At 36.0% G+C, this 26,753-nt stretch overlaps 1 protein-coding gene across 1 annotated transcript; it reads right to left on the bottom strand.

The window, feature by feature from the left end:
• Positions 1 to 2,314: 2,314 nt before the first annotated feature.
• On the bottom strand, positions 2,315 to 24,945 carry LOC121416099 (28S ribosomal protein S11, mitochondrial-like). The gene is made up of 7 exons (XM_041609557.1): positions 24,803 to 24,945; positions 23,646 to 23,773; positions 22,423 to 22,448; positions 15,896 to 15,970; positions 7,676 to 7,741; positions 5,615 to 5,757; positions 2,315 to 3,081 (listed from the first exon to the last, which is right to left on the bottom strand). Exons 1-6 carry the CDS (start codon positions 24,928 to 24,930, stop codon positions 5,650 to 5,652), a joined length of 531 nt encoding a protein of 176 aa, XP_041465491.1. The 5' UTR covers positions 24,931 to 24,945; the 3' UTR covers positions 2,315 to 3,081; positions 5,615 to 5,649.
• Between the last annotated feature and the right edge of the window lie 1,808 nt (positions 24,946 to 26,753).

Below are 26,753 nucleotides of genomic sequence, written 5' to 3'. Positions count from 1 at the left end.
CACTTTCCATAATCTCCTCTGTATCAAACTTGCACTACTGTAAGACAGCGTTCACTTCCAATGACATACAGATAAGATACAAGAATTGACAGCTTTGATTTGAAGGCGGAATGCTACAGCACAGTTTCCAATTCAGCACATATTTTCTTGGGCATATAATTGGACAGATATTGCATTTTGCTGCAGTGATAAATAGACAACTCAGGTGATACCATATGGTAGGTCCAAAACAAATGGCATTGACTTGTAGTCCCCTGGGTGGGGGTGTGGGAGGGGGCGTACATAGAGCCCTTTCTTTGTTATCCACAACTTTAGAAGAGAGTGGACCCTGTAACGTATAAAGTGTGTAAATTGATCATAGGCCTGGAGAGCGTTTCATGAAAGGACTCGTCGGACGTTTTATCCGACAAGTCCCATTTTATCCAACAGTTACCATAAGAACAGTGCCTCTCAGCCAATCAAAGTCATGGAAAGATGTCAGATCTGACAACTTGTCGGATGAAAATGTTGATGAAACGCTCCCCTGATTTCTACAATTGATTGCACTGATTGTGTGTGATCAATCGTACAAATCAGTCACAATCAATTGCTTATAGATTTTATGTTACAGGGCCCTGTTGAGCTGTTCTTGTGTGTTTCAAGATAGTGAATTCCTGATCCAATCTGACAATTAATAAACATGCATATAGATGCTAATTAATAGTAACTTTAACATGATCTCAGAATGTTTTTATGGTGGAAAGACAATAAAGGTGTTTATACTTCTTTAGACCACTGTATGATAGTCCTGAAATAGACTGTTTGAATTATTTTGCGAGTCACTGGTAGCTCATACATGTAAGTCACTGAACAAGAGTTATCAATAACTTGTGATAGAATAGAAAGAATTATAACAGTCCTTATGATGAACATTACTTGGCCATAAACCTTACTATTCAGAATTGTAATCAACAAATATCAGCTTTTAACGGTAGCTGATTACACTCGAATTGACCAAGAGTCCGATTGCTTTTGCAGCTAACCAGTCATGCACAAAGGGTAGTGCACTGCAAAAACTCTGGTGTTGATTTTACACCAGCCCGGAATCTATATATGTCCACACCAGAGAAGTATTGAAAAACAACACCAGTTTAGAATCAAAGTGATGCTGTTTCAATACTACTTGGTATTGTATAAACACCTATCTGGTGTTAGACCAAAACCAAACTGGTGTAGTTTAACACTTCTCTGGTGTGGACATATGTAGATTCCAGGCTGGTGTTAAATCAACACCGGAGTTTTTGCAGTGTCTATTAAACTCATGAACAGCTTTATGAAGCACCAGTCAGTACTGTTTTGATGAACTGGGGTTGAGGCTAGAATGAGAGTAGAAGAGTTTGTTGACCCATTGTCCCAATCTCAGACTCGCAGCATCTGATGTTGGGATATTTTACTCAACACCACCAGCTGATCCTACCTAATCTAATCCAATTCCTTAATCCCGCATAATCAGAAATTGCCACAAATGCTTGTCACATGGAAGTTTTCCTCTTGCTCGAGTTTAACTTAAATCTCTCCTAATCCCTCACCACATGACCAACATATGAAAATAAAAGCAGGAGCGATGAAGGTAAAGAAAAAAAAATGAGGAAGTCTTGGCTAATGCATCATATTTTAATATTGGAAATCATATTGAACCAAAATAATCAATGGAGATTACCCAAAGCTGAACCAGCAAAATGAGGTAAATCTTAATGCACCCCCCCCAACAAAATCTCTTTACCCCTCTCCCCCCCAAGATCAAGGAGTGTCAACAGATTTGTCTTTGAGGAATACTGGGGAGGGGTATATAGGGGGGCTGGAAGAAACCCCCAGACAAACAGATGTAAGTCTGCGAAACTGCCGTCTTGGGAGCCATTCTGCATTCCTTGTAGCCTGTCTGACATGAAAAAAAACAACATGCATACTGATGAAGGGCTCTCTCGGAAATACACATGTTGGTGGTACTGGTACCAGGAAGCGAAGTCTATCAGCCTGGCCAAGAAGTGGTGTTCCTTCAAGACTCGGGAGAGAGATAAATAGAATCCATTCGATCCACGACCCCAAGGGATCTTAAACCTTTGATCTCAAACCAGTAGACGGCCATGATCTCTATAAAGCATGGATCTTTTCCAAGAAGTAAAGATGTTTTTAAGCTATTTCTTTGGGCAGGAATGGGTTAGATTATATGGTTCACAGGAATACCTCACATGTGCAGATCACTTACGTTTGCGTATTGTCAATATTTAGCAAGTTAACTCTGACAAGAAAGAGAAGGCCAGCCTCAGACATAATATACAATATTTGATTCATATTTCATTTATTATTATTATTATATACAAGGGAGAATTTGCACATTTCGTGAATAGCAGAATCTGCTACGAATTGTGCTGGTCAAAATAATATATATTCTACATGTAATGATGTTAACAATTTCAGGTACTTCTCAACAATCTATACTCTGTAAATACTAAAAACTACGTCTGATATCTGATTGAATTCATACTTTTGAAATAAAATAAAAAATAACAGAAAAGGGAGAAGAAATCCAGATTCACATCTTATGTAAAAGTGAGTTTTAAAACAAAAGCCCACAAGTTTGATACATTGCCAAGGGCTATAAAACGCATCTTTGATTTATTCATATGCACTCAGTGTGTGGGAAAAACCATTCTCGCAAAGATAACTAATTCTGGCTGAGGAAATGAATCTCTCAAGAAACTGACATTTTGAGGTTTAGGCAATTTCGATTTTTCATCGCAATGCAGTAATGAAAGAAGTGAAGAAAAATAATGATGGTGGATATCACCAATACCAAAGACCTTGCTTGCGAATGATTTAAGATGGTAATACACCAGTCTCTACCACTCTTCTTTATAAGCCCTCACAGTGGCATGTATGGCGATTCTAATGAGGCAGGAACGTGGTACCAGTCTGATGCATCCCATCTGTATGGCATCTGTTTCTTGCATCATGCCCAGCATCGATCACTCGTCACGAAGCGATTGGTGCGCGGCGTTCCGGGGCTCATTACGGTTAAAGGCCCCCAACAGACAACCAAACCTGGGCAGATAAAGTGTGAGAAGTTCATTCATTTCCAATGTGAAATACACTGCTTTATTCATTTTTCAGACTGCTCACCAAAAGTGAAATAATATGCAAACAGTAGTTCTACTAACTATTGTGAAATACATGCTGTACAATATTATTTTGATAAAACACAGCATGCTAGAGCACTGTCATACATAGCAACAAGTTACAGTGTATGTCAAAAAAAGCCATGTACATGTTACATTTTAGGAAATGAAGGTAAAATCAAAACTGACAATAAATCACGGAGGAAAAATAATCATTATCCTCATGTATGGTCAAACAGTGTCCTCGAGCCCAATTTCCTTTTTTTGTTACAATATGCACATATATCTTAGTAATAATAATGACAATAACAATGATAATAATAACAACAAAAATAATAATAATGATACTACTACTACTACTAGTAATAATAACAATTATAATCATATTATCATTATTATATCTTTAATTATTTTTTTTGGTTAAATACATATTTTGGAGTATGGACTTCTTATGAAACCTAACAAATCATACCAGAATAATTGTTTTCTTTCGAGAATATATGGAATTATTAAACAACAAAAGTTTTCTATTCCATGAAAGTGCCTCAATTTCATACTTTAAGTCAAAGGTGGCAGCACTGACCATAGAGATCTGCTCAAATATGTAAGTTGCTCATTATGCCCCCTTTTCCCAGAATGACTTGCTGCCACAACGGGCACTACGTTAAAAAAAAACACACAATTTTTACAGTTCACATGAAAATTATTAATGTGTGTTCAATTTCATTGTACAATAACTAACATCAATCATAACACAAACACAGTATCAGTTTAAATGCTAAGTTTTACGTCATATACCATGCAGCAATTTTTTTAGTATATTGCGTTGGAACACAGAATAAAACTAAATCAAACAAACATCAAATTACTTCTTCTTAACTCTCCTAGGTGTAAAGTTGATTATTATTTGTAACTAGAATGGCAACAAGTAGCATCATGGCTGGGATGACAAAACCTCGTATCTCATTATTCAAACATTTTGAGGGCAGCTTAATAGAAAAGGCTGCATTTCAAAAATAGAGCAATGGTGGCAGTCTCATATTGCCTGAAAACAGTCTCTTGATACCTGTGAAGAACTCTTTTGAGGTTGCTACCCTTGTTATAACTACAAAATCTAGCTTATTCTGATATGTCATCAAAATAATTGAATTTTGAGATACAAGGTTTTATCAGTCCAGTAGCGATATATGATAGCCTATTAGTAGGGATGGGACTTTGCAATGATCAGAGGGACTGAAAATCATCTAGAATACAACATTTTGCACACAAAATGCTCAAACTATGGCCTGAAATAAATTGCCAGGGCCTGTAATTTGGTATCCCCACTTCAGGCAAGTAGGAGTACACATATAGCTGTATCTTAACTATTTAAAACATATAACCAATACAATTTATCAGGGAAAAATATATATCATTTTTATTTCTGTTTTCGGGGGCTACTTTTCCCAACTTACTGTCCAAAACTGCAATATTTGACAAGCTTTAACATGGTAGTGAATGACGATTTTTCCAGGGCTCTTATGGGTATTTCGGGGGTGAAATCTCCCCCAGCGCCAGTGTAATTTACTTCCCGTTGTATATGAAATAGCGGGGACCCACATACTCCTTAATCATTGTTACTTATCATCGGTTTGAAATTTGAAAAAGATCTCCCTATCCCATCTTCTTGCCTCATAAATTAAAAATGGTCTCATGGATGCAAGTCTCATCAAATCAATAATTCTACAAACCTTTTTGCACCGCAAACATTATTCAAAAGTAAAAAATATCCCTGAAAAAATATATTACACCAATATCTTAACGACAAGCAGAGATTATATGCCCAAAACATCAAGACTAACATTTTAAAGAACTATTATCAGGACTAACATTACATGGTGTAACTGCAAACCTTACCACCCATATGAATACAGTGCAATACATTAAAATGGGCACTGTATTATCATTGAACACTTCTTATTCTTATTTCTGTATCTAATAAGAGCAATGACACAATCTCATGTAATTTACAAACAGATGATGGCCTTCTGACTCTTTTCATCCTAAACAAACATATTAGTGCATACAGTATACTGAAAAAAAAACCCCCAAAACAAAAGTCAATATGCTAATTTATCTTTATGAGAAAAACGTTAAATTGGTGACAAAAGAAGTGATGATATCACTAGAAAGAACATCTTTTATTGGCATTTGAGAAATACCTTGGTCAGATTCCTATAACCAGATATAATAATATATCGGCTTTTAAATAGCACTTCATATATGATACTTAGTACGACTCTCTAAGCGCTTTACAGATATATTATGATTGTTAACCTTTGTTCTAAGAAAAGCTGCAAAATAGTAGTTTAGTTCCACTGAACATCGAATAGGCAAATTGTAAGGAAGCATTTTTTTTCACACAAAGATATAAAAGTTGGGCTGTGTGTTTTTTTGTATACACCCTGTATGGTCCTTACCTGCAGAATGCGAAGAGTTTCAGCTGATTCCCCGATCATAATCTCCTTGCCTTGCGAGGGCGACAGCCATTGTGCGGGACAGGCGTGTTGTCCGTAATAGAAACTATGTCGAGTCCACCCATCTGTAATCCTTTGATAGAGGTCTACAGAAAGAGACAAGAGGCATGGACGAACTTAACGAGTGTAAAGGACATCAGTTATTATCCAAGGTTTATATCTCTCCCTTTATATACTTTTATCTCCTCTTGCGTCCAAATTTCCCTGCTTCTGAGCAAGAGGATAAAAATAAATATATTACCGAAGATATTTGTGGCACCATGAGTTATTAAACCCACACAGATTTACTTATTCATCAAATTATTCTTCATCTCATTCTTCCTTTTTCCTTACATAAGGGTAATTTTGTTGTATTCACATCCCATCAATATTTCCCTGAGCATCTCACTGGGATTATTCTGGATAGGATGCCATCCCTCAACAAAATTAATCAAAGATGCTCTCGACAGAAATAGAATTGTCTAAAAATAACAAACTATGCTGTTAAAATTTCCTTTCACTTCAAACAACTTAATTAAGGCAATGAACTTGACTAATTGTTTTCTTTTTTTCACGGAAGTATTCACAACATCAATTTATCCAACCACAAACTTAGACCTGCCTCGATAATTAAAACACGAAACAGGATCAGCAAATCCTATTTATTTTCCTTCGAAAAACAGCCCAATAATAGAAATCAGTCATTGACTCATACAGGAGGCTAATATCGGACTACAAATATTTTTCTGGGGATTGACATCATTTTTTTTTCATAATACATCCCCCCCAAAAAAAAGAAATATGGAAAGACCCCTGCAAAGTCGGTACATGAAATTGGCAACACTCAACAGGATGTACAATTTCAAGTGCATCACATGTAGAGAGGCTTGTTCCTGTTCTCCTTTCGCAACAGTTTCAGTTTTCATTCTATACAGATTGACAACATTGAGGGATCATTACCCTAACGGGGCTCCCTACGCTCACTCAAATTGGCAACACGGTTGCAGGCAGTTTGGATTTCATCCAAGCTACGCCGGTGCGAGATGAATTGTGAAATGTCGATGATGGATTGCACTCGCATTCAGCAAAGTCACTGTATGCATATTACCAATTATTATTAAAGGTAAGCTTTCAATTTCGGTATCAAGTACATATTTCAATAGAGAGTATTGTATAAGGCTACTGTCTGTGTATGTTTCATTATCACACGTCCCCCTAACAGAAAATTTAAAGGCTATATGCCAGTATGCCACAATCACACATCAACACCGGTCCTGGAGACCAATTCATGAAAGTTAGCAAATCTGAAAAGCTGTTATTATCCAACATTTACCATGTAGAAACAGTTAGACACCAATCAAAACCACAGGAAATTGTGCGATCTGACATATTGTCTTGGACAAGAGCATCCCCTGGAAATTAGGTTGGTATGCTCTAGCATAATGTATAAATTTGACAAATATCACCTTCAATTTAGAGTAAAAACCTTTTTTTTCTATTTGCTTGTCAATTTTTTTCTTGGCCAAAATTGCCTTCTGAAAGCCTTATTTTTTTTTTCATTTTTTCTAACCTTTGCTTTCACATATTTTTGCTGACAAAAATCATCTTTATTTGGGGGAAGAGACCCTTTCTTTTACTTTTCTTGTAAAGGTAAATCAAATCAGCACCCCTCTTTAAAAATTGTTCCCAGGCCACTAAAAATAATGAAAGAAATGCTTCCTCAACTAAACAATTAAATAACAATTTCGTAACCACAATACAACATATTGATAACAATAGTCTTATTTATACATGTCCACTAGAATGATAATAATTTTTATAATTTACATAACGATTACAGAATTCTACTATGACTATTTTCCAATAGATCAAGCGGGCATTATAATTACTGAACCCAAATTCATGTATTTTCTAAATCCCACCACATCCAAGTGGAGGAGGGGGGGGGGGGGCAAAATGTAGATTGACAAGCCTGCAAAAAGATGGTAATACGATGTTGGGATTCGATAGAAATAGGTTACGCACCTGACGACCTGGTCCGATTCCTTTGATGACTATTCGAACTGTGTTCATTCCTTTATCCAAAGCTTTCTGCAGGGGGTACATAGAGATAGAAAAAGGATTTTTTGTGGGGGGGGGGTGGTGAAAAGAAAGTAGAATAGAGAGAGAGAAGAGGAGAAATTAAAAGTAGGGGAGGTGAAGAAAAAGATTATAAGAACGGGTAGGAAAATAATAAAAGAAATATATAAAAATAAAATATTTAATCTTTACGTGTCTGGCATTTGAAATAAAAATCTCATGAATACAACATCTGACAAAAAAGTCAGGAAATCTGATGCAAAGAGTGCATTATTCATTTTCAAATTTCATGCAATTTGCATATGAATGAGAAAAACCTAAAAACTCACTAGAATGTTTTTCCTATTTCGGAATACATGAAAAATAAATACTATGAGCTTTCAGATTTTTTAATATTTATTACAGGAGAATAGCAGAAACACACAAAAAAGGCCTAATATGTTTTTTTTTTTTTAATAAAAGGCTGAGGGGATTGGGTAGCTCATAATGTAGTTCAATCCATTCACTTTTGTGTGCAGCGCATCTGCGCATGTGAGTTTTGCAGAATTGCGTGAAAGTTTATTACTTGCCACCAAACACGTCAAGAACAAGCTCCCATTCAGAGGTAAAAATACAAATTATAAACTTTCCAAATCACTTTGAAACAGTTTCATAATTCCAAATCAGAACTTATTTTCAAGAGAAATAACAACCACAATTCACAAGATCAGGTATTTATCAGCATATCGATGCTAACCAAACTTAATGTGGACTATCAAAACAGGATCTTCCCACGACAACAGGATTCATATTGTAGTCTTTCCCAACAAGGTTCCCCCTTATTTCAATTCTTAAAAATGGTTCCTTTAAGATCTCCCACCCACTACAATACTAACCATATTATACTCAAGCAACAGCAAGACCAAATATAGAACATGTTGCAATTTGTGGGGGTAAAGATTGAAGAACACGGATGTCCTCTACTATAAATTCCACCTGTATATATAAACTCAAGAGTGATACTTTCTATTTAAATCACCAGGATAAACAAGACTGTTTTCTATTGCAGCTGTAGAGGGCAGGCTTTGTAAAGTCTACCTGAATTAATCAATTCCACTTTATTAGGGCTTATCCTCAGTTAAGGGAGTAAAATAATCAAATAACATCTGGACTTAATTAAAATTCTAAGACTTATCTTTTCATCTGTAAGGATTCAGCCAAGTAATGACATTGTTTTCATCCTTTCTTGGCATATTTACAAACTCTTTGTTATTCTTATTATTTTAAATATTTAAGATAAGAATCAACAAAACACATATATACTGCTGTCATAATGGGACTAATAACTTAAGTACCAGTATGCTCTGTTTCAAAGAATTGAACATTCAAAATCACATAGGAGCAAATGGGTTGTCAACAATAGCAACAGACTATCTCTAAAGCTGTCCTACAAAGCCATGTCTGCTAGCCTAAGATTACAAAAAGCATTCCATGCAAAAATATATCACCAAACTCACAATACGTGTAGTAGTGTTAGAAATATGTAGAGCCATTTATGAAGTGTTTATAAATACTTTTTTATCCTTGAAACTTTACAAATAAAATTACCCTTGAATAACAGAGCTAGAAGAATGTCATACATTGTACAATCAAGTGTATTGGTTTTTATTTCCAATCAAAAGAGTTTTTCAAAACTGCAACTTGAGAAACATTTTTTTACCTTTTAGCTCCATTATTAACAGTGGCATATCAAAGTGGGGGGGGGTGTCAAGGGCATGTACCCCCTGCAGCACTTGAAGGGGCTGCAAAAGGGAAAACAGACTGTGCTGCGGGGGGGGGGGGGGGGGGGGAGGGAAAAAAATAAATAAAAAATAATACTAATGCAATTACTTAGAATTTTCTAGCTGATGCAATCTAGCTAATTCACTATCATGCACAATCCCTTAACTTGCTACTTGAATGTGATATGGCTGATTGGTTGATCATCCAAAGCTTCTAATTTTAAAGCATTTTAATTTTGATTTTCACAGAATGGTAACCCCCCCTGAAGGTCTGGTATGGACTAAATCATTGTAAAGCTAAATAAGATAAGGCTTTTGTGTCTACATATTAAGTGATGAATATCTCTTTAGTTGTTGGATATGGTATGAAGATACCAGGGGCAGCAGAGCGTTTTTTTTGGGGGGGGGGGGGGGGAGGGCTGATCATGCAAAAAAATCAGATGGTCATTTATACGGTGAAGCCTCCCCCTTTCTATGGCCACTGGATAAGATCTATTCCTCTCATCATCATCATGGCATAATTTGCAAACCTGCTTTCAGTGTTAAAGTTGCAATTTTGGATTGTCTATGCATTATAAATCTGAACTTTACCTTTATTATTCAATTGCAATTAATATTATCTACTCATATCACTAGAGTATCTAAAATGCAAAGGGAAAGGGGGGGGGGTAAATATTTGTATTCAACTATAGCTGACCATCCCCCCTCCCCCATTTCCCCACAACTGCCATGACTGCCACTCCATAATCTTAAAACCAATCGAAGCATCTTTACTACATCCAAATGTTTTCCACACAATATTTCCATTTTCACCAATTTCATATCACTAAGGACACTCCAAACAATCTCCTAAACGAAAATTAAGAATATGATTATTATACTCAATGAATTATCGTATTCTACTTGAAAAAAAATCCGGCAGGACATTTGCTTGCACGATACATTCAACTCACTTTGCCCCGAGGGACCATTATTCAGCTACAAATAAATTACGTGGGCACTTTGCAAATTTCATCTCTAATTGCGTTACTGCTTTTCAGTATGCGAACTAGTTTGCCCTATTACCACATGTGTGGAATAATTGATGTTTACGGCAAATCTTATGCATTGTAATTGGTCATTAATATCTCACAATTCTGAGTATACATATCCATTACCATTCATTTTCAAAAAAGGTTTTCGTTTAAAGAAAATCATCTATTCAATTTTTATGACTCATCACCTGCAAAGCTCTATCTGGAATAACAGGACATACTCTTTATTCTCATATTGTTTTACAAGAAGTGGACCTCAACACTGATCACAGTCCTTTAAGATTTTCAGAAAAAAATTTAATCATTTTTTGTGTAGAAAAAAATAATTTCAACAATATTGGCTTGTAGCACTGCTTCCCTTTTTTTGTTGGGGGGGGGGGGGTGACGTGATATGACAATATCAAGCCCACATTCAAAATTCAATTAAAAACAACACTGATACAGGAATTGCATCTACCTGTTTTACTCCTCAAAAAGTTTATAAATCTGAATTTAATAAATATTCCTTCCCTTGGTAATAATTAATTTTTCCCTCCTTCGGGGAAAAATAGTAATTGCCAGTCTAACCTCGGATAAATAATTCCCACTATATTTCTCAAAGCCTGATATATTTCTATAATATACTTGTTCAACTAAGTATACTATTTTATTCTGCATCCCCCAACCACCCTTGCAGTTCTCCCCTAGTTTGTTTGTTTGAAGTATTATATTATTTTATGTTTTGTACTTTTGTCAAGTATTTTGTATTAATATATTTTTGCCTTATCCTATATATCTTTGTAAAAAAGGGAACAGCGTTATTTACAAGCTCTGCTATCTGTTTGTTTCCTTTTTTCCTCATCAATGAATTTAGCGATTATGGATTGTTACCTCGTATAAACATTATGCATGTTTTAAAGATTTGGAAAATAAAATAATTTTGAATTGAACTGAATTGACTCTGACAAAAGGTTGTGATTTCTCAAATCACTCTCAAGTATGGAAAGCCAGCAACACCATCATTCTTTGTTTCAATATAACTGCAACCATCATGTTAATGGACCAAAACAACGATGCATGGATGACTATTATGAGGACTTGATTTGAACAAACTCTACATGATGCAATTGCTGGCTTTCCATAACTCAGTTGAATGCATTAAGTATGGCAAGCGAGCAACACGTTTCAATATAACTGCAACCACCATGTTCATGGACTAAAACAACGATGCATGGATGACTATTTTGAGAACTTGATTTGAACAAACTCTACATGATGCAATTGCTGATTTTCCATAACTCAGTTGAATGGATTAAGTATGGCAAGCGAGCAACACCATCATTCTTTGTTTCAATATAACTGCAACCACTATGTTCATGGACCAAAACAACGATGCATGGATGACTATTTTGAGAACTTGATTTGAACAAACTCTCTGCATGATGTAATTGCTGGCTTTCCATAACTCAGTTGAATGGATTAAGTATTGCAAGCGAGCAACACCATCATTCTTTGTTTCAATATAACTGCAACCACCACATTGATGGACCAAAACAATGATGCATGGATGACTATTTGTCATATTTTGAGTACTTGATTTGAACAAACTCTCTAAATGATGCAATTGTTGGCTTTCCATAACTGAATTGAATAGATTAATCACACTCCCTTGCGCGTATCTGCTACAGTAACTGAATGCATGTGAAGCAGACTATTCTAGTGCAGGCTGGTGTGGACAAAAAATCACGAGTTAGTTCAAATGGTATTTATTGCTTAACATTCTCTGAAAGGGGTGTTTCACAAAACAACATTGGTGATTGGTGATTTTTTTTACCTGATTTCTAAGAAAGCATGAATGCTTGTAAACAAGCAACCAGAGGACTGACGGCTTAAGGTCCCCTTCGAAGGACCTGGTACTGAGGATTAATGCCTTACCAAAGGGCACTAGCACACCAAGTGGGAATCGAACCCGGGTCACCAGAATACGAATCCCCCGCTCTACCTACTGAGCTATCGCGCCTCCTCATAAGTTTGCAGCAATAATAACAAGAGCATGATAATTACTATCAAGAATACTCAGTACTAGTAACCATTTTGACAAACTCCAGTCAATGAAATAAAGTACAATGGTCGTTTATGTGCCATTTAAAAAAAAAAGGAAAATATTTTAATCAATTCCTGTTTTTCCAAAAAAGTGAGTATGATATAGTAGAATTTGCCTCTATACAACCTATATCTAAAATGCATAGGTGCAGAAATACAAGGCACCTTATGTTCTAGTAAGAGAAAAGTGGGCACTGCAAAATCCACTATGGTGTTTACAAAACATCAGTAACAAAAGGAAAACTCCCTAACAAAGGATGTTTCTATCAATGTTTATCTTCGCAGCAATGAAGCAATACTAAACTAGACCTGAATACCTAAAGTGGCCTTGGCCCAAATGACAATTTAGCGTGGATTATTAATAACACGATGGACTAATTTGGTGAATAGTAGGGAACCGGTATCCATTTCTATGAGTCATAGTCAAAATTTGGCAACAGCCAAGGAAAAAAGATAAGAGAGGAAAATAAAGAAGGTCGGAGTTGAGCAAGCGGGAGAAGATGACACCCATTTGGGGCGGAGGCAGGCGTAAAAAGTGAGTGGGCGATGTCAAGTGACCTCTGCCATTTCAGATTGGGAGAATGAGATGGTAAAGTGGGCGTGCAGGGAAACCTAGCTGCTGCAGCGGTAGTTTATAAACAATGCAAAAATACGTAATAATCCTAATGCAGTGAATAGCATGTAACATTAGCCGAATCAGGGAGAGCGTGGCATGTAATATCAGGATTATTCCTATTTTCATAGTTATTAATCATGTATGAGAAGCTTAACAGCACACAGCAAATGGCAGGGCATATTGATTGCCTATTTCAGAAGAAAGCAGAATTTCAATAAAAGAATAATATATCGGGTAATACTGCAATTTGGATAGAAAGTGAAAAGAAATTATTCAGAATACAGAATCACTTTTTAAAATTAAAAAGTTGTACATCTAGGATGTTTTAATGAATATCGCTTTCGAATTCTGGCTTTAACAATAAAAAAACAACAATATTTCAGAATAGAGATAGCAGATCAATGGTTTTACAGTTGAAGATATAGGTAGCCAATTTTTTTTCAAGAGTAATAATGGTTTTGAATTTTTTATGACTGAAAATAAAGAAACACGTTTTCAAAAAAGCAATTAAATTTAGGTATAGAAATAATGATACATCAAAAATCTGGGATGATATGTTATGTAATAATTCTTAAGTATCATTCTTGATTCATCATTGCAAATATGATGGATTCATAACTGCAGAGTGCAAATTGCTTTCGCTTGAAAAGATTCGACCAAAATCATTTGTTTCCAAATGCCCATAGTTCATAAAAAGTCCACTTAATAAAAAGGCTTGTTGCCAACATAATGTGTAAAATATATCTGTTTTTCAAATGGTGTATTTAGAGTTAATTAAAAATGCATCACATGATCAGCATTCTCCAACACCTGTGGAATCAGCCGGAAAAGCAGTGAATAACATTGTTTTCATGTTGTATCATATAAATTTCTTCTTACATTGTCTTAAAAATGAAATTCATATCAATATGAATCTGTGGGGGCATCGTGGACTAGTGGTTACGATTCTCATCTTTCAATTAGAGGCACATGGTTTCAAATCCCAGCCATGGTGCGTTTTTCTTCAGCAAGAAATTTACCCACATTGGGCTACACTCAACCCAGGTGAGGTGAATGGGTACCCAGCAGGGTTAATTCCTTGAATGCACCAAGTGCCTTTAGCAGTTGGATCTATAGCCGGTGTAATATATAGTATGCCATTCAATAGCAAACTCCATAATTGGCGCCTCGTAAATGCTATAGCCTATGTTATTTCTATTGACTGCTACAAAAATGTGTCTGAATTCAAAACTTTACTGCCTATCCATGCAACTAGAAGTACTCTGAAAATAGCAGTTCTCAACGGAAGTGAAAGAACTCTCACGATCATCATCGATGCAATGTTTACAACCTTCAATATCTGCTGACCTCCAGAAGATAAATTCAAACTGGGGCATGAGCTGTCAGCCAAGGTGTCCTAAATATGGATACAAGATGGCCGATTTGGACAAGGACCAAAACATTCATCAGAGCGTACTTCTTGTTCCGTAGATGACAAAATACTGATTGTACAGGCTCCATCTCCACCAGCCCGAGTTTGCTCAATCTTGCGATACTAATCCAACCATCAAGATTACAGTTATTGGTCAGCAGTGGAATGGTTTGTCATTTGGATATCTGCTTTGTCAGCTGGAATGATGAAAATTGCTATTTGATGTCAGATCTTCGATTTCAAATGCATGTGTGTGACATTCGTTTGAGTGAAATCATTTCAGAAAAAGGTTAAATAGGCAAAAATATGAACATTGAGACTGAGAATTTTGCATTGGTTATCAAAGAGTCGCTTGAATGTGGAAAAAAGAGAGATTTTCTAACATTTGTGTCTTTTCAGGATTTGTGTGCAAATTCTACTTGGGGAACTTATAGGGCACAGAGATATTGAAGTGTTGCATGAAGTCTGAAATGTGGTAGAAATGTACTGAACAAGTCTACACCAAAATCTCCTATCACGAAAGTCATTTGGACAGTTTGTTGTATTCTTGACCTGTGAACAGAAGACAAACAAATTGGTATAAATTTGCACTTCCTGAGACAATGCCTTACCTAGCAAAACATGCACGCACTGTGCATTGGACAGTACCCAAAATCACAGCATTCCGGTTTGGACGATAAGCAAATATTTGAATAATTTTGATTGATAACATGAATGTAACATCAAGTGAAGTCTCATATGGATATTTTCATGGAATTTAATTCTTGGGCTAATAAAGAATGGCCTTAAATACCAAGCGTGACTCATACTCACTTTTGAAAGCAGGCATCATCTGTGACGAATGGGATTCTTGAAACTGAGGGGGAGAGACGAGCTCTAGGATGGCGGGGATAATATTTAGCTTTGATGAGTTGCATGCATGATTCGGGATGCCAATTAGGCAGAGAAAGCTTCAAAGGATAATGATGAGATATTTCAGATATTACTTCTGGCTGGACTTGGTCATTTGGCTACCTTCTGTACAAAAGTAGCCATCAATATCATGGGTTGATGTCAGCGAAGAAAACAATATAGAGAACGAGGGCATATAATAAACAGCTCTTGTAATGGGTGCGTATCACAATATGGTAATACATCTTCACTCAAGAAAGGACTTGGATATCATTACCCCAGCTTTAGAAATTGGAAATCTTTTTTTTTTATATTGCCCTTCCCATACCATGACCTTTCTTTACATAGTCAGCCAGATGTAGCTGTACTCACCGAAGCAGCTGCGATAGCGGCTGTTTGAGCAGCAATGGCGGTTCCTTTCTTGGCATTCTTGAATCCTTCTGTTCCCTACAAGATATAATAAAAAAGGCACATTGACATATTTAGAGTTCCATCACAAAAGCTTAAAACATATGTTCTCCAAGGAAATGTTTTATGAAAGGACTGATGGATGTTTTATCTGACAAAGTCTGCTTTCTCTGACAGTCACCATAGGAACAGTCAAAGACCAGTCATTCGCGGCCAATCAGATTCAAGGACAGTTGTCTGATCTGAAAACTTGTCCGGCAACGAATGTTGATTCAACGCTCTCTGTTCTCCAGTAGAACGAGGAATTCACAAAAATGAATATAACATTTTGTAAAAAAATGAAAGAATCTAACCACATTTCTGCAGCGAATGGAACTTGCTTCAGAAAAGGAACAAAACACAGTGAAATATTCTTATATAATTGGATTAATAATTGATACACATATCACCAACTACTATCAATATTTTCTAACAAAGGCATTAAACTGAGTTTTAAAGATGATAGGCATTGTAGCTCTACTGCTTTTACAGCATTCTTCCAGGGATTGTGATAAAGGCAAAGGTAATCAAAACAAAACCACATACTGAGAGAATCTGGCTGCACTCACATGAAGAATCAATTCCATTTACAACACACAAAGTCCTATGCATTATCAATCAGTCTTCTCTTCAACATTCATTTATATTGTATGCAAACTTATGCATGTTTCTTTGCATTTGGCAAGCAGGTTGATGAAAGCATATTCAGGTCACTCTGTAAGGCATTCTTTTTATGGCACAAGCAACAGTGACAAAACTTTGGAACTATGACTCCAGTGTAGAGGTGTTCGGGGAAAATGTTTTAAAAAAAAATTGTCTAGACAGTATGCAAATGAGCCCCCCCCCCCCCCCCCGAAAAAGAATTACATGTATGAAATGATAGACCTACTTAGTATCGGTCTTGAGCAGAAGTTGTTCTTGGTTACCTTAAAACTTGTCAGAGGCTTGTAAGACATACCAACAACAAATGTTGATTGTTTATCTATCACTAACAGGTTTGAAAGGAACATATTCTTTACTAAGTTTCCATGAAAGAAAGATGCATAGATACTAATAAAGAGAATTAAATTCAATACAGATGTCTACATCACTAGTTGCCATGGCTGGCAAGCCTCTGGCTAGTTGTCTTAGTGCTAAGAGCAACTTTTGATGATTTGATTGAAAAGATATGTATAGAACTTGAATATGTTAGTAAATAAGTCTAGATTGATACACTTCCAGTCACCAAATGCCAACTCAACTATTTCTAACAGACATCTGTGGGGATTTCCCCTCCCCAGAATGCATCAGTAATAACACATCTGCCGTCTGCTTCATAGTGTGAATTACATGTGTTAAATAAATCAATGATCAATCATATATTATTTTTCGATATGGCAAACTTGAAACTTACTGTTGGGAATGTAAAATAGTTACAACCTGTATTCTGATCAAATTAAACCGTGCTGTTTAAAAGCTGCTTAGAATTTAACCAATCCAATCTTGTGGAAAAACTTAGCAAATTATCCTCATTCTTTTGGAAATGTCAACATTGCTTTTGCTACTTATCTTAGAGGAGAGCTGAACTCTGATCTAGAACACAACACAACTGTATCACACCATATGGCAATGTGCACTTGGATAATGATAACCATACCCTTTCACCACACAAACAGAAATTATGCATTTTTGTTAAAGATATGATAGTCATCCAATCTTTATTTCTTTCAAAAAAAAGAAAGAAGTGCTTAGAAGCATACTGTAAATATTTGTTTTCCTGGCAAATATTGTAGTATGAATGTTGTCAGGATTAGCAGAATATCATTTATTATTCTAATTGGTTTATATTTCCAGATTATGTGATCAAAACATTGCATCCTGGGTAACAATCTGGGAACTATGTGAGTAGGTTGGGCCTTGAGCTGGTGCTGTTCTAAGTCAATATATGGTAAACAGTTTTAAATCTGCAAAAAACTTTTAACACACAAGTGTCTGATTGTTCCTCTTTTCATAGAGTACGGATAACTTGTCATAACTAAAAGGCTTTGGTACTTCCAAGGTATGATTTCCAAGACCTACGCCCTACCCAAGTCTTTGGCTACACTGACCCACTTGTCTATATTCTTGATTACTCTAACAACATGATCAGGTGGCAAAGCTAGCGTAATTATATATGCATTAGAACCCGAGCCTTTCTGGACCAAGTGGACACAGTCCATAGCTACTGTTGTGCAAGGGTCATTATCATTGTGCTAATGTGGATTGACCCATCTTATGAATTGGGCACCTGGGATTGAAATACACTAAATGATATATATACACATGTGCTATCTCCACACTGCTGCTCTCTCCATTGACAAAAACGAGATGCGAATTAAGTTCTTAAAGGGGTACTCCAGGCTGAAAATTATCTGGTTTGTAAAGATAGAGTAAAATTAGACAATTGGAACACTAATCATTTTGTCACATCAGATGAAGAATAACTAAGTTATAACAAAGTTACGTGAAGATTTTGAATTATTTTGGTTAAATTGTTCAATGCATGAATATGCATGCAATGAGTGCACTGACAATTTCATCTCCTATTTGTCAAATGAATAATTTTTTCCTCAACCATCAAATTTCAAAATTTAAAATAGAACATGATGAAAAAAAAGATTAATATGCAAAACAACCCCAACAAAAGTCCTAGTATTTCCTACCTGCAATTTCTACCTCAATACATATGATATTATGCATGGCAGATTATCAATTAAGCAAGATTAATGAATTTTAGGCCTGCACTTCACCAAAACAGACTGCCATATGGTTAATGACTAAAATAGAGCATAAAAGGGAAATGCATACACGCTAGCTGGCCTACGCCACAGCACCTCCTAAATAACAGCCTACGAGAGCAGTTTCCTGATGTCATGGTATAAAAATAATACCTTGTAAATGGAGCATATGTTGTTTGTATGGAAGGAGAGGTTATTTGCGTTGTTGTGGATGAAATATCACCCTTATGGTTTATTCTCTATATTGTTGTCATCTCTATCACACTGCTTCTACCGCTCACTCTTTTTTGCCTCAATACCCCTCCCCCTTAAAATCCTTTTGTTTTTATTTTGGAAACCTTTATTTTGTCTCTCTACCTTTAACATTATATCCCTCCTACTTTCTAGCAGCTACTCCAACTCCCTTCTCGTTTATTTTAAACTGTTTTTATCTCTATCATTATCTTGAGCTTTCTCATTCTTTTGATTTCTTGTTCTAAATCCATCTCTCTTCTCCCACAACCAATCCACATCAAATACAACATTTCTCAAAATATAATTTCCCCTCTCCTCCAATATCCCCTCTCTCTCTCACTTCCCCTTGTTTACTTCCTCTCTCTCTCTCTCTCTCCCTCCATCTCCATCAATAACCCCTCAGAGAAAACGAATTCATTGACCCACTTCAGTGATCGCTTCTCCATGACAGACCCTAAAATGACTAGCCTTGCATTTTTCCATATTTTGAACCGACGAAGCGTAACCATGAAAATCGACTCGCTCAACTGAAACAGGCTTTGCGCTTATAAAAAAAATAATAATATAAATCATCTGACAGGGAAGGCTTTTAACTTGTTACTTCAATATAATATGATCCCATAAAAGCAATCCTTCCCCACCTATGTCTTGATTCTCACGAAAGCTAAAAAGTAAAAATTGGAATAAAGCGGTGGTAGTTTGAAATACATCATAGAAATAATAACAATCTAATATCACCAAAAACACACAAAAACTTTCATTTAATATATCGAATTCTCATATATTGTAAATTTTGCTGTGGATTACTGCTCATGAATATTACCCAGTTTACCTGGTTGCAGAAAAATATCCATGTGTGAGCTTTTTTTTAATGTCCTCAACACTGGAAAACTACCTTTGTTATAAAGCTTTGGACAGTATAGATATAAACCAGGCTTTGAGAACATCACATAAGCAAATATTTTTCAAAAATACTCAATATGGAGCTCTGCACAGTCTATCTTTCATAGTAAAATTGTATTTTATCACATGGACTTTGACTGACCATTCATAAATTTAGAATACTCATTATCATTCATAAAGGGGATATAATCATATGTTAAATATCTGATAGTGATAGGTTTAACTATCTCTTCTGAAACAGTTGGGGGACCTATTGCATCAGGTGGATGTTTCATAAAGCTGTTCGTAAGTTAATAGCAACTTTAAGAATGACCGGTGATCCTTTCTTGTGGAAAATGGTATATTCATTTGTGATGGTTTGGGGTGTAAGAAAGGTTCACCAGTCGTTCTTAAAGTCGCTCTTATCTTAAGAACAGCTTTATGAAACGGCCCCCTGGAGTTGTAATCAAATGTAACTCTAAACTCAAATACAACCATCCTTCACAGAAAATCTGCTGACCATATCATTCTTTGTTAATGATATGAGAAGAACTCGAAAGCTCACAAATATCCTTTTTTTCTTTAATAAAGGGAGCGCCCGCTCAAAATCCATGTCCGATCACTTTCATTCGCTTATCCCTACGGCAAGCCCATACATCATACCAATCTTGGAGCTGCGAACAAAATTGCCACTGAGGGTGGGAGAGTTTGTCAGATGGCTTCTTTGGTTTGTCTTTGTTTGGTCGAATGCAAGCTGCAGAGGCAAGTACATACAGATCATGTGTGCGCCTATCCCATGTACAGAGATTCCCGAAAGTTGCCCGAGACGGGCCAAGCTTCAAAGTACAGTAATTTCCTACTTTACGCTCCCTTTAATCACAACAGGCCATTTCTTTTAAGCACCAATATTAATTTCACCTGCACTCGAAATATTGACCAAAGCATCACGATTCTACGTCCTGGAAAATAAGAATGGAGTTCAGCACACAGTATGGAGTTCATCTCTGCATATGTCAAACAAGTGGGTCGTCTCTCCTTACCCACGTGATAAATGGAACAACATAAATCTTACCAAATATTTGTATTAATGCAAACTCATGTCTTGCAATTAATAGATTTTTAAAATAATTTATTTGTTCTTTAATTCAATTAAGCCTATATCTTTTTTGGTTCACTGGAGACTGCCACTAGTTCTGGACACTGATACCAACCAACACACACCACTGAACCGCTGAAATAAACAAATAAGACAATGATATTGTCAAAAGATGAAGGAATGTAAATAAATTTGGCATACTAAATTTGTTATGTCTATTGTAGTTTTCAATATAAAGATTCAGACCTTAAATCCATAATCAATTGAAACTCGATATTGTTATAGAAAGTGACAATGATGAGTAATGATAACAATGCTCATGACTGAACACCAATCTAGGGCCCCTGTTTCATAAAACTTTTATAATAACAAATTTGCAATATAAACGGTTAAAAGCTCCAGTAATCCTTCAATCTGAGTGGCTGAAAGTAAATTGGTTTATACAGTGCGTATCAAAAAAAAGTTTACACTTTGAAAAAGCCCTGGGAATCAAAAAAGATACAACATGTGGGTAATTTTTTCACATATAATCTTGGGTTTGGGTCTCATCTTTCCAATGAAAGTAAAAGTTTTGACAGAATGTTACACTTGAGTGAGCACTGTCCATTTTTGTAAAGCTCGCAGAAATCTGTTTGCGCAGAACGGCTTGTTTTCACGCTGTGTCCAGGAGAAAGGGTGAAATCAAACTTGCCCTGCGAAACATTTCTCATACATTTCCCTTGCACAGTCAATTGAAGTGAAACAGATACATTCAAGCATTTTCTAACAATTTTGCCACCCAAATTGAAACATTAACACTTGGTAAACACAACCTTTACCCTTTTTGTTCCAGCTGGATCTGAGGACATAACTGAATCTGAACAAAAGTTTATACCAGACATCTGTAGCATTTTTTTTACTAAGCTTTTATCATTTAAAGTGGGTTTACATTTCATTTTTCATTTAATACTTGTTTCTCCACACTTTTCCCAAGCTTGACAATGATGAACAAAATGAAAATCAAGCCTAAGCCATTTCATGTAAATCACAGCTCAGTGTAAAGCAAATATCTTCACAATGGCCTCGGTGTATGGGGGAGTGGGGTGGGCCGCAATGCACTCCTCGAAGTGGTTTGGGCAAGGAAACAAAATAAAAAGGTAAAAGATATCTTCAAATCAATTTTACTAGCTAAATTCCACGTGTTATTCATGATTAAGGTCTACTTTTATTTGCATAACTATTTCAAAGTTCTGCGCAAATCATTTTTCACTAACTTGTCAAAGTAAGTGGTGCTCACTCAAGCGAAAATATTTTTCGACAGTTGTATCGTCATTTGCTTAAATGGATCTGTACCAATGTTAAAATGTGGAAAAATCTTCAGGATATTACAAATGTATAATTTTACAAGACTTTTTCTAAGTGTAAACTTTTTTTGATACGCACTGTATAGAAACTCTTCATTTGTTATTCAAACAGTCTTTTCTAACTTATTGCAAAATACTTACACATGAGGTACGTGCTATAGTTCTCCCTGTATGAAGGAATAAATAGGAAGGATAGAGAAGGGGGGGTAGGAAAAAGAGAAATAAAACAATGAGAACAATACACAAAGACAAAAACTTCAAGAAATTTAATCATTTAACTTAACAAGATTCCATACCTTTATTTTTAAATCCAATTTTTATCAAGTTGTAATTGTTCTGAAAATTTGATGCTCTACAGGTATAAAATTAACTTGATTGATAATAAAAATATTCACGTAAATTAACTTGATCTCAGGGCATCCCACTTCTTTAAAACATTACATAGTGTACGAGAATAATGGTGAATTATGAAGAACTCCTCTGTGGTTCTACCTCATTACATACACATAAATCTAATGTGAATCAATTTCATAAAGGATTGTTTTGATTAGAGCTTTCAAATAGAAACCAAAAGCCTATAAGCCTTGTTATTAACCATTCCTTATCCATTGATAAAAAAAATCTGCAAACCGACAATCAGACAGATAATTTTTTCATCATTTAGCTGATCATTCATATCCTAACAGGAGGATTACTGGCTAGATACATGTATAAACCATCAAAGCTACTGTTAAGATAAAAAAAATGAATTAATTCTGCAACATTGAACTAAAGTGGTGAAACTTCACGGTCGATTAGATTCAACCATGTTAACAATTTCAAGAATATCTTTAAAAACGTACAATTTGCAGGTAGTTTGAGGCTTATCTTTGCGCAATTATGGAACATTCATGTGCACTGCAATATTACTCTGTTGCAAAACCAATTAGTGGATTTATTCTTCTTTATTTATTGAATTACTACATATGGCATCTCATCTGATTTGAATACAATATTAGCTTCAAACATATATGATTCGTCTCAATTCATTTAAACAAAAATTGCTGTTTGGTGCACTTTGCATTTTGAAGATCCACAGATATTGAACACAAATCAAATAGAAATTTCAAATCATAAAATCTATCAAACTAATATAAGGGAGGCCTGTAGCTCAGCTGATACAGCGGGGGTCTTGAATTCCGGAGACCCGGGTTTGATTCCCACTTGTGCTAGTGCCCTTTGGTAAGGCATCAATGCTCATTACAAGGTCCATCGGAGAGGACCCTAAGCCATCAGTCCTCTGGTTGCTTGTTTACAAGCATTCATGCTTTCTTAGCAATCAGGTAAAATATCACTCCATTTACCATAATCATTTCAATACTTACCGGTATGATCAGCAACCGATATGTGAGTGTTGTTGTAAGTTGCTTTGATATTGACGATGGGTAGTTGGTCGTATGGTATACCATTAAAGATCAAAAGATTGGTGTCCGATGGAGCAATGAACGTCTTACTGCATGAAAACAAAACAAAAGAGACCAAAGTTGCTATTATATTGATTGTATTAAAATAGGCCTACACAGTAATCAAATAAAGCAATAATATAGTGTTATCTAACTAGAAATATCTACTCTGTAGTGCACTATCCTTTTAGTTTTCAGCTGCAGCATCAAGAACCTAGTGTAAGTAATCAATGCTGAGTAGTAGCAGTAGTAGTAGGGGAAGGGGGAGGGGGACAGGAAGAGGGAGAGGAGGAGGAGAAGGGGGAGGGGGAGGAGGGGAGGGGGAAGAGGAGTAGTAGGAGGAGTAGAAGTAGTAGTAATAGTAGGAGTGGTAGTAGTAGTAGTAGTAGTAGTAGTAGTAACAACAGCAGTAACAGCAGTAGCAGTAGCAGAAGCGTAGTAGTAGTAGTAGTAGTAGTAGTAGTAGTAGTAGTAGTAGTAGTAGTAGTAGCAGCAGGGTTTTTTTTATATAGGGCATAACACATACATGTAATCAACAAATGTCTCTATATGCTTCAGAAAATAAAGGAAAGAAAAAGATGTGTTAATGAGTTCACTTCATTGAGTTGAGGTACAATTTAGTAAGTTTTACGAGCTGCTTTGAATTTGGGACCGTTTTAGTTCATGTATATTACCTACAGCACAATATGATCAATTGATTGCCATGAAAGGTCCATGATTAAAGCTAGGCTGATGCCAGGGCTGATATTTGATCCCACTACCCTCTATTTGAAAGGCCAAAGTCAGAACCAAAAGTCATATTTCAATTAATAGCTTGACAAGTCAAATGTTGCATTATTAAGAAATAATACAGTTGGTTAATATCCCTCTCTATTTTACAGCAATAATCTACTTTATCATTTTTTAATGACTTATAAAAAATGAAATTATGAAGTGACTGATTACCTCAGAATTATGCTTATGATCACGTATATTCATTTTACAATTAAATCAACACATGGACAAAATGAACAAGTATGAAAGAAAAGGACAGGAAATGATGTCATACAGAAGAACATGACGTGCATACTTGAACTTACACTAAATTCACAAGAGTCCACCCTGTTCCATTGATAACAAAAGACAAGCATTTTTCCAAATATCTATCCACCTTGAAATGTGTACAAGTATGTGGTAGTATTTTCAATGATTCATTGATGGCCCACATGGAGTATATTGATTTGATATCTGGGCTAGGTTTGTATTCATCAACTTTCCTCCCTTTCCTTCATGCACATTCCTAAAGTGACCTTCAATGAAATTATCGGATTCAACAATGCTGCAAAGCAAAGAGAGCTGGAAGAAAAAGAGGATTGAAGGGGGGGGGGGTGGTAAAATGGGGGAGGGGATGTGCACTCTAATTGCAGGGACGGAAAATAAATCAAGGACTGTAGTAACAGTCAAATTGAATTCTGGATTTAGTTTGAATCCAAACAATTTAGTTCAAAATCATTTGAAATTAAAAAAAAAGATCTATAGGATTCAAACTTAATCCAGGATGCAGATTGGTCCCCACTACTGTCAAGCTGGATTTATTTCAAATCCCTGCAATTGAGAGTGTGGTAAATAGGGATTGGCAGTGGTAAAATGGGGAGGGGAGGTTATAACATGGGGAGGGGAGATGGTAAAGTGGGAGGGAAGGTGGTAACGTGGGAATGTTAGATGGTAAAATGGGGAGGGGAGGTGGTATTAAATAGAGGGAGGGGTATTAGTGGAAGGGGGATGGTGATGGGAGGGTGGGGAGTTATACACAACTCTACTACTGAAAATTTGACTTCCAAGGGAATCACCTGCACAATTGGGAATAGTGAAAATTATTCTGAAGGTCCACTGAATGGGATTGCTCTTTACACCCTTACATGTGTAAAAAATCTATGTGTAGTCCCATACATGCTATTTTGTGTGCAGCTGATGTGGATCGCAGCAAATTTCAATTCATTTTAAAACTGATGTAAATTACATCTTGAACAAGGGCTATAGTTGTGATACATGTACATCTATATATCCAAATAGGACAAGACCAAAATGTATCATTACCAGAAATAGATTAAATTCAAACTTGACAAGTATTGTAAGAGGGTCTCTTGATAATCTTTAATCAGGTCAAAATTAATAACGAAGTCAAGAAGGTGGTGACTGAAAAGCCTACCAATATTGAATATACACAATGAAAAAAAAGACAATTTTATTTCTACTGCAACATGTCCCAATGCAAAAAAATATGGCCACCCAGACCTATAACAAACTTCACCAATGGGAGTGCATATATGTTTTTTGCTTCTGCAATTTCCAGCCCAGAAAAAAATGGCGCTCTGCCTACCTCAGCTCTGCCGTCATCGAGAGGTATTTACAAAGGCTTGCATTATCATACGATCTTCAGTTTCGAATGCACGGACCTATCTTCCACTCACTCTGTGCAGTAAAATACATGAACATGGAGCAAATTTTGGCAGAGGTCCAAGGACTCGACCAGTTTGCAACATGGCATGACAGCAATGGCACAACGATAACATTGAGAAATTGCAATGACGATGACATCAGGAGTGTTTCTTTTTTACAAGTAGTTGCATTGTCAGTCCCACCAATGCAATCACTTTGGGGGGGGAAATAGAAGAAATATAGATGAATAACAGACTGACAACTGACGAGTCTCAGGAAAAATTGGCCCCTTATACTTATAGGGACCCTGCCCCTATATTATAAGCACTTAATACTAAACTACATAATACATAGTTGTTATGCCTTACAACAAGTACATTTGGCCTGGAAGCCTGCATACTTTATATGCTCCGGACTACTCTTCCAGAATTAACTTCAGACTTCCAAAGTCACTTCTTTTAAAAAGGCCACATTCATCCCCAAAACAAGATAAAGTCAATTTGAATAAAGGGGAAACCTTTTTACGAAGTTCAAGGGAGATATATGAAAAAGTCAATAACGTTTGCAAATCTTTGTTAAATCCTTCCTTTACAGAGAGAGATTTAGATTGTG

This window comes from Lytechinus variegatus, chromosome 5 (genome assembly GCF_018143015.1).
Source record: "Lytechinus variegatus isolate NC3 chromosome 5, Lvar_3.0, whole genome shotgun sequence".
Lineage (NCBI taxonomy): Eukaryota > Metazoa > Echinodermata > Echinoidea > Temnopleuroida > Toxopneustidae > Lytechinus > Lytechinus variegatus.
The sequence above is the reverse complement of the archived record's forward strand: the minus strand, read 5'-3'. Positions and strand labels throughout refer to the sequence as shown.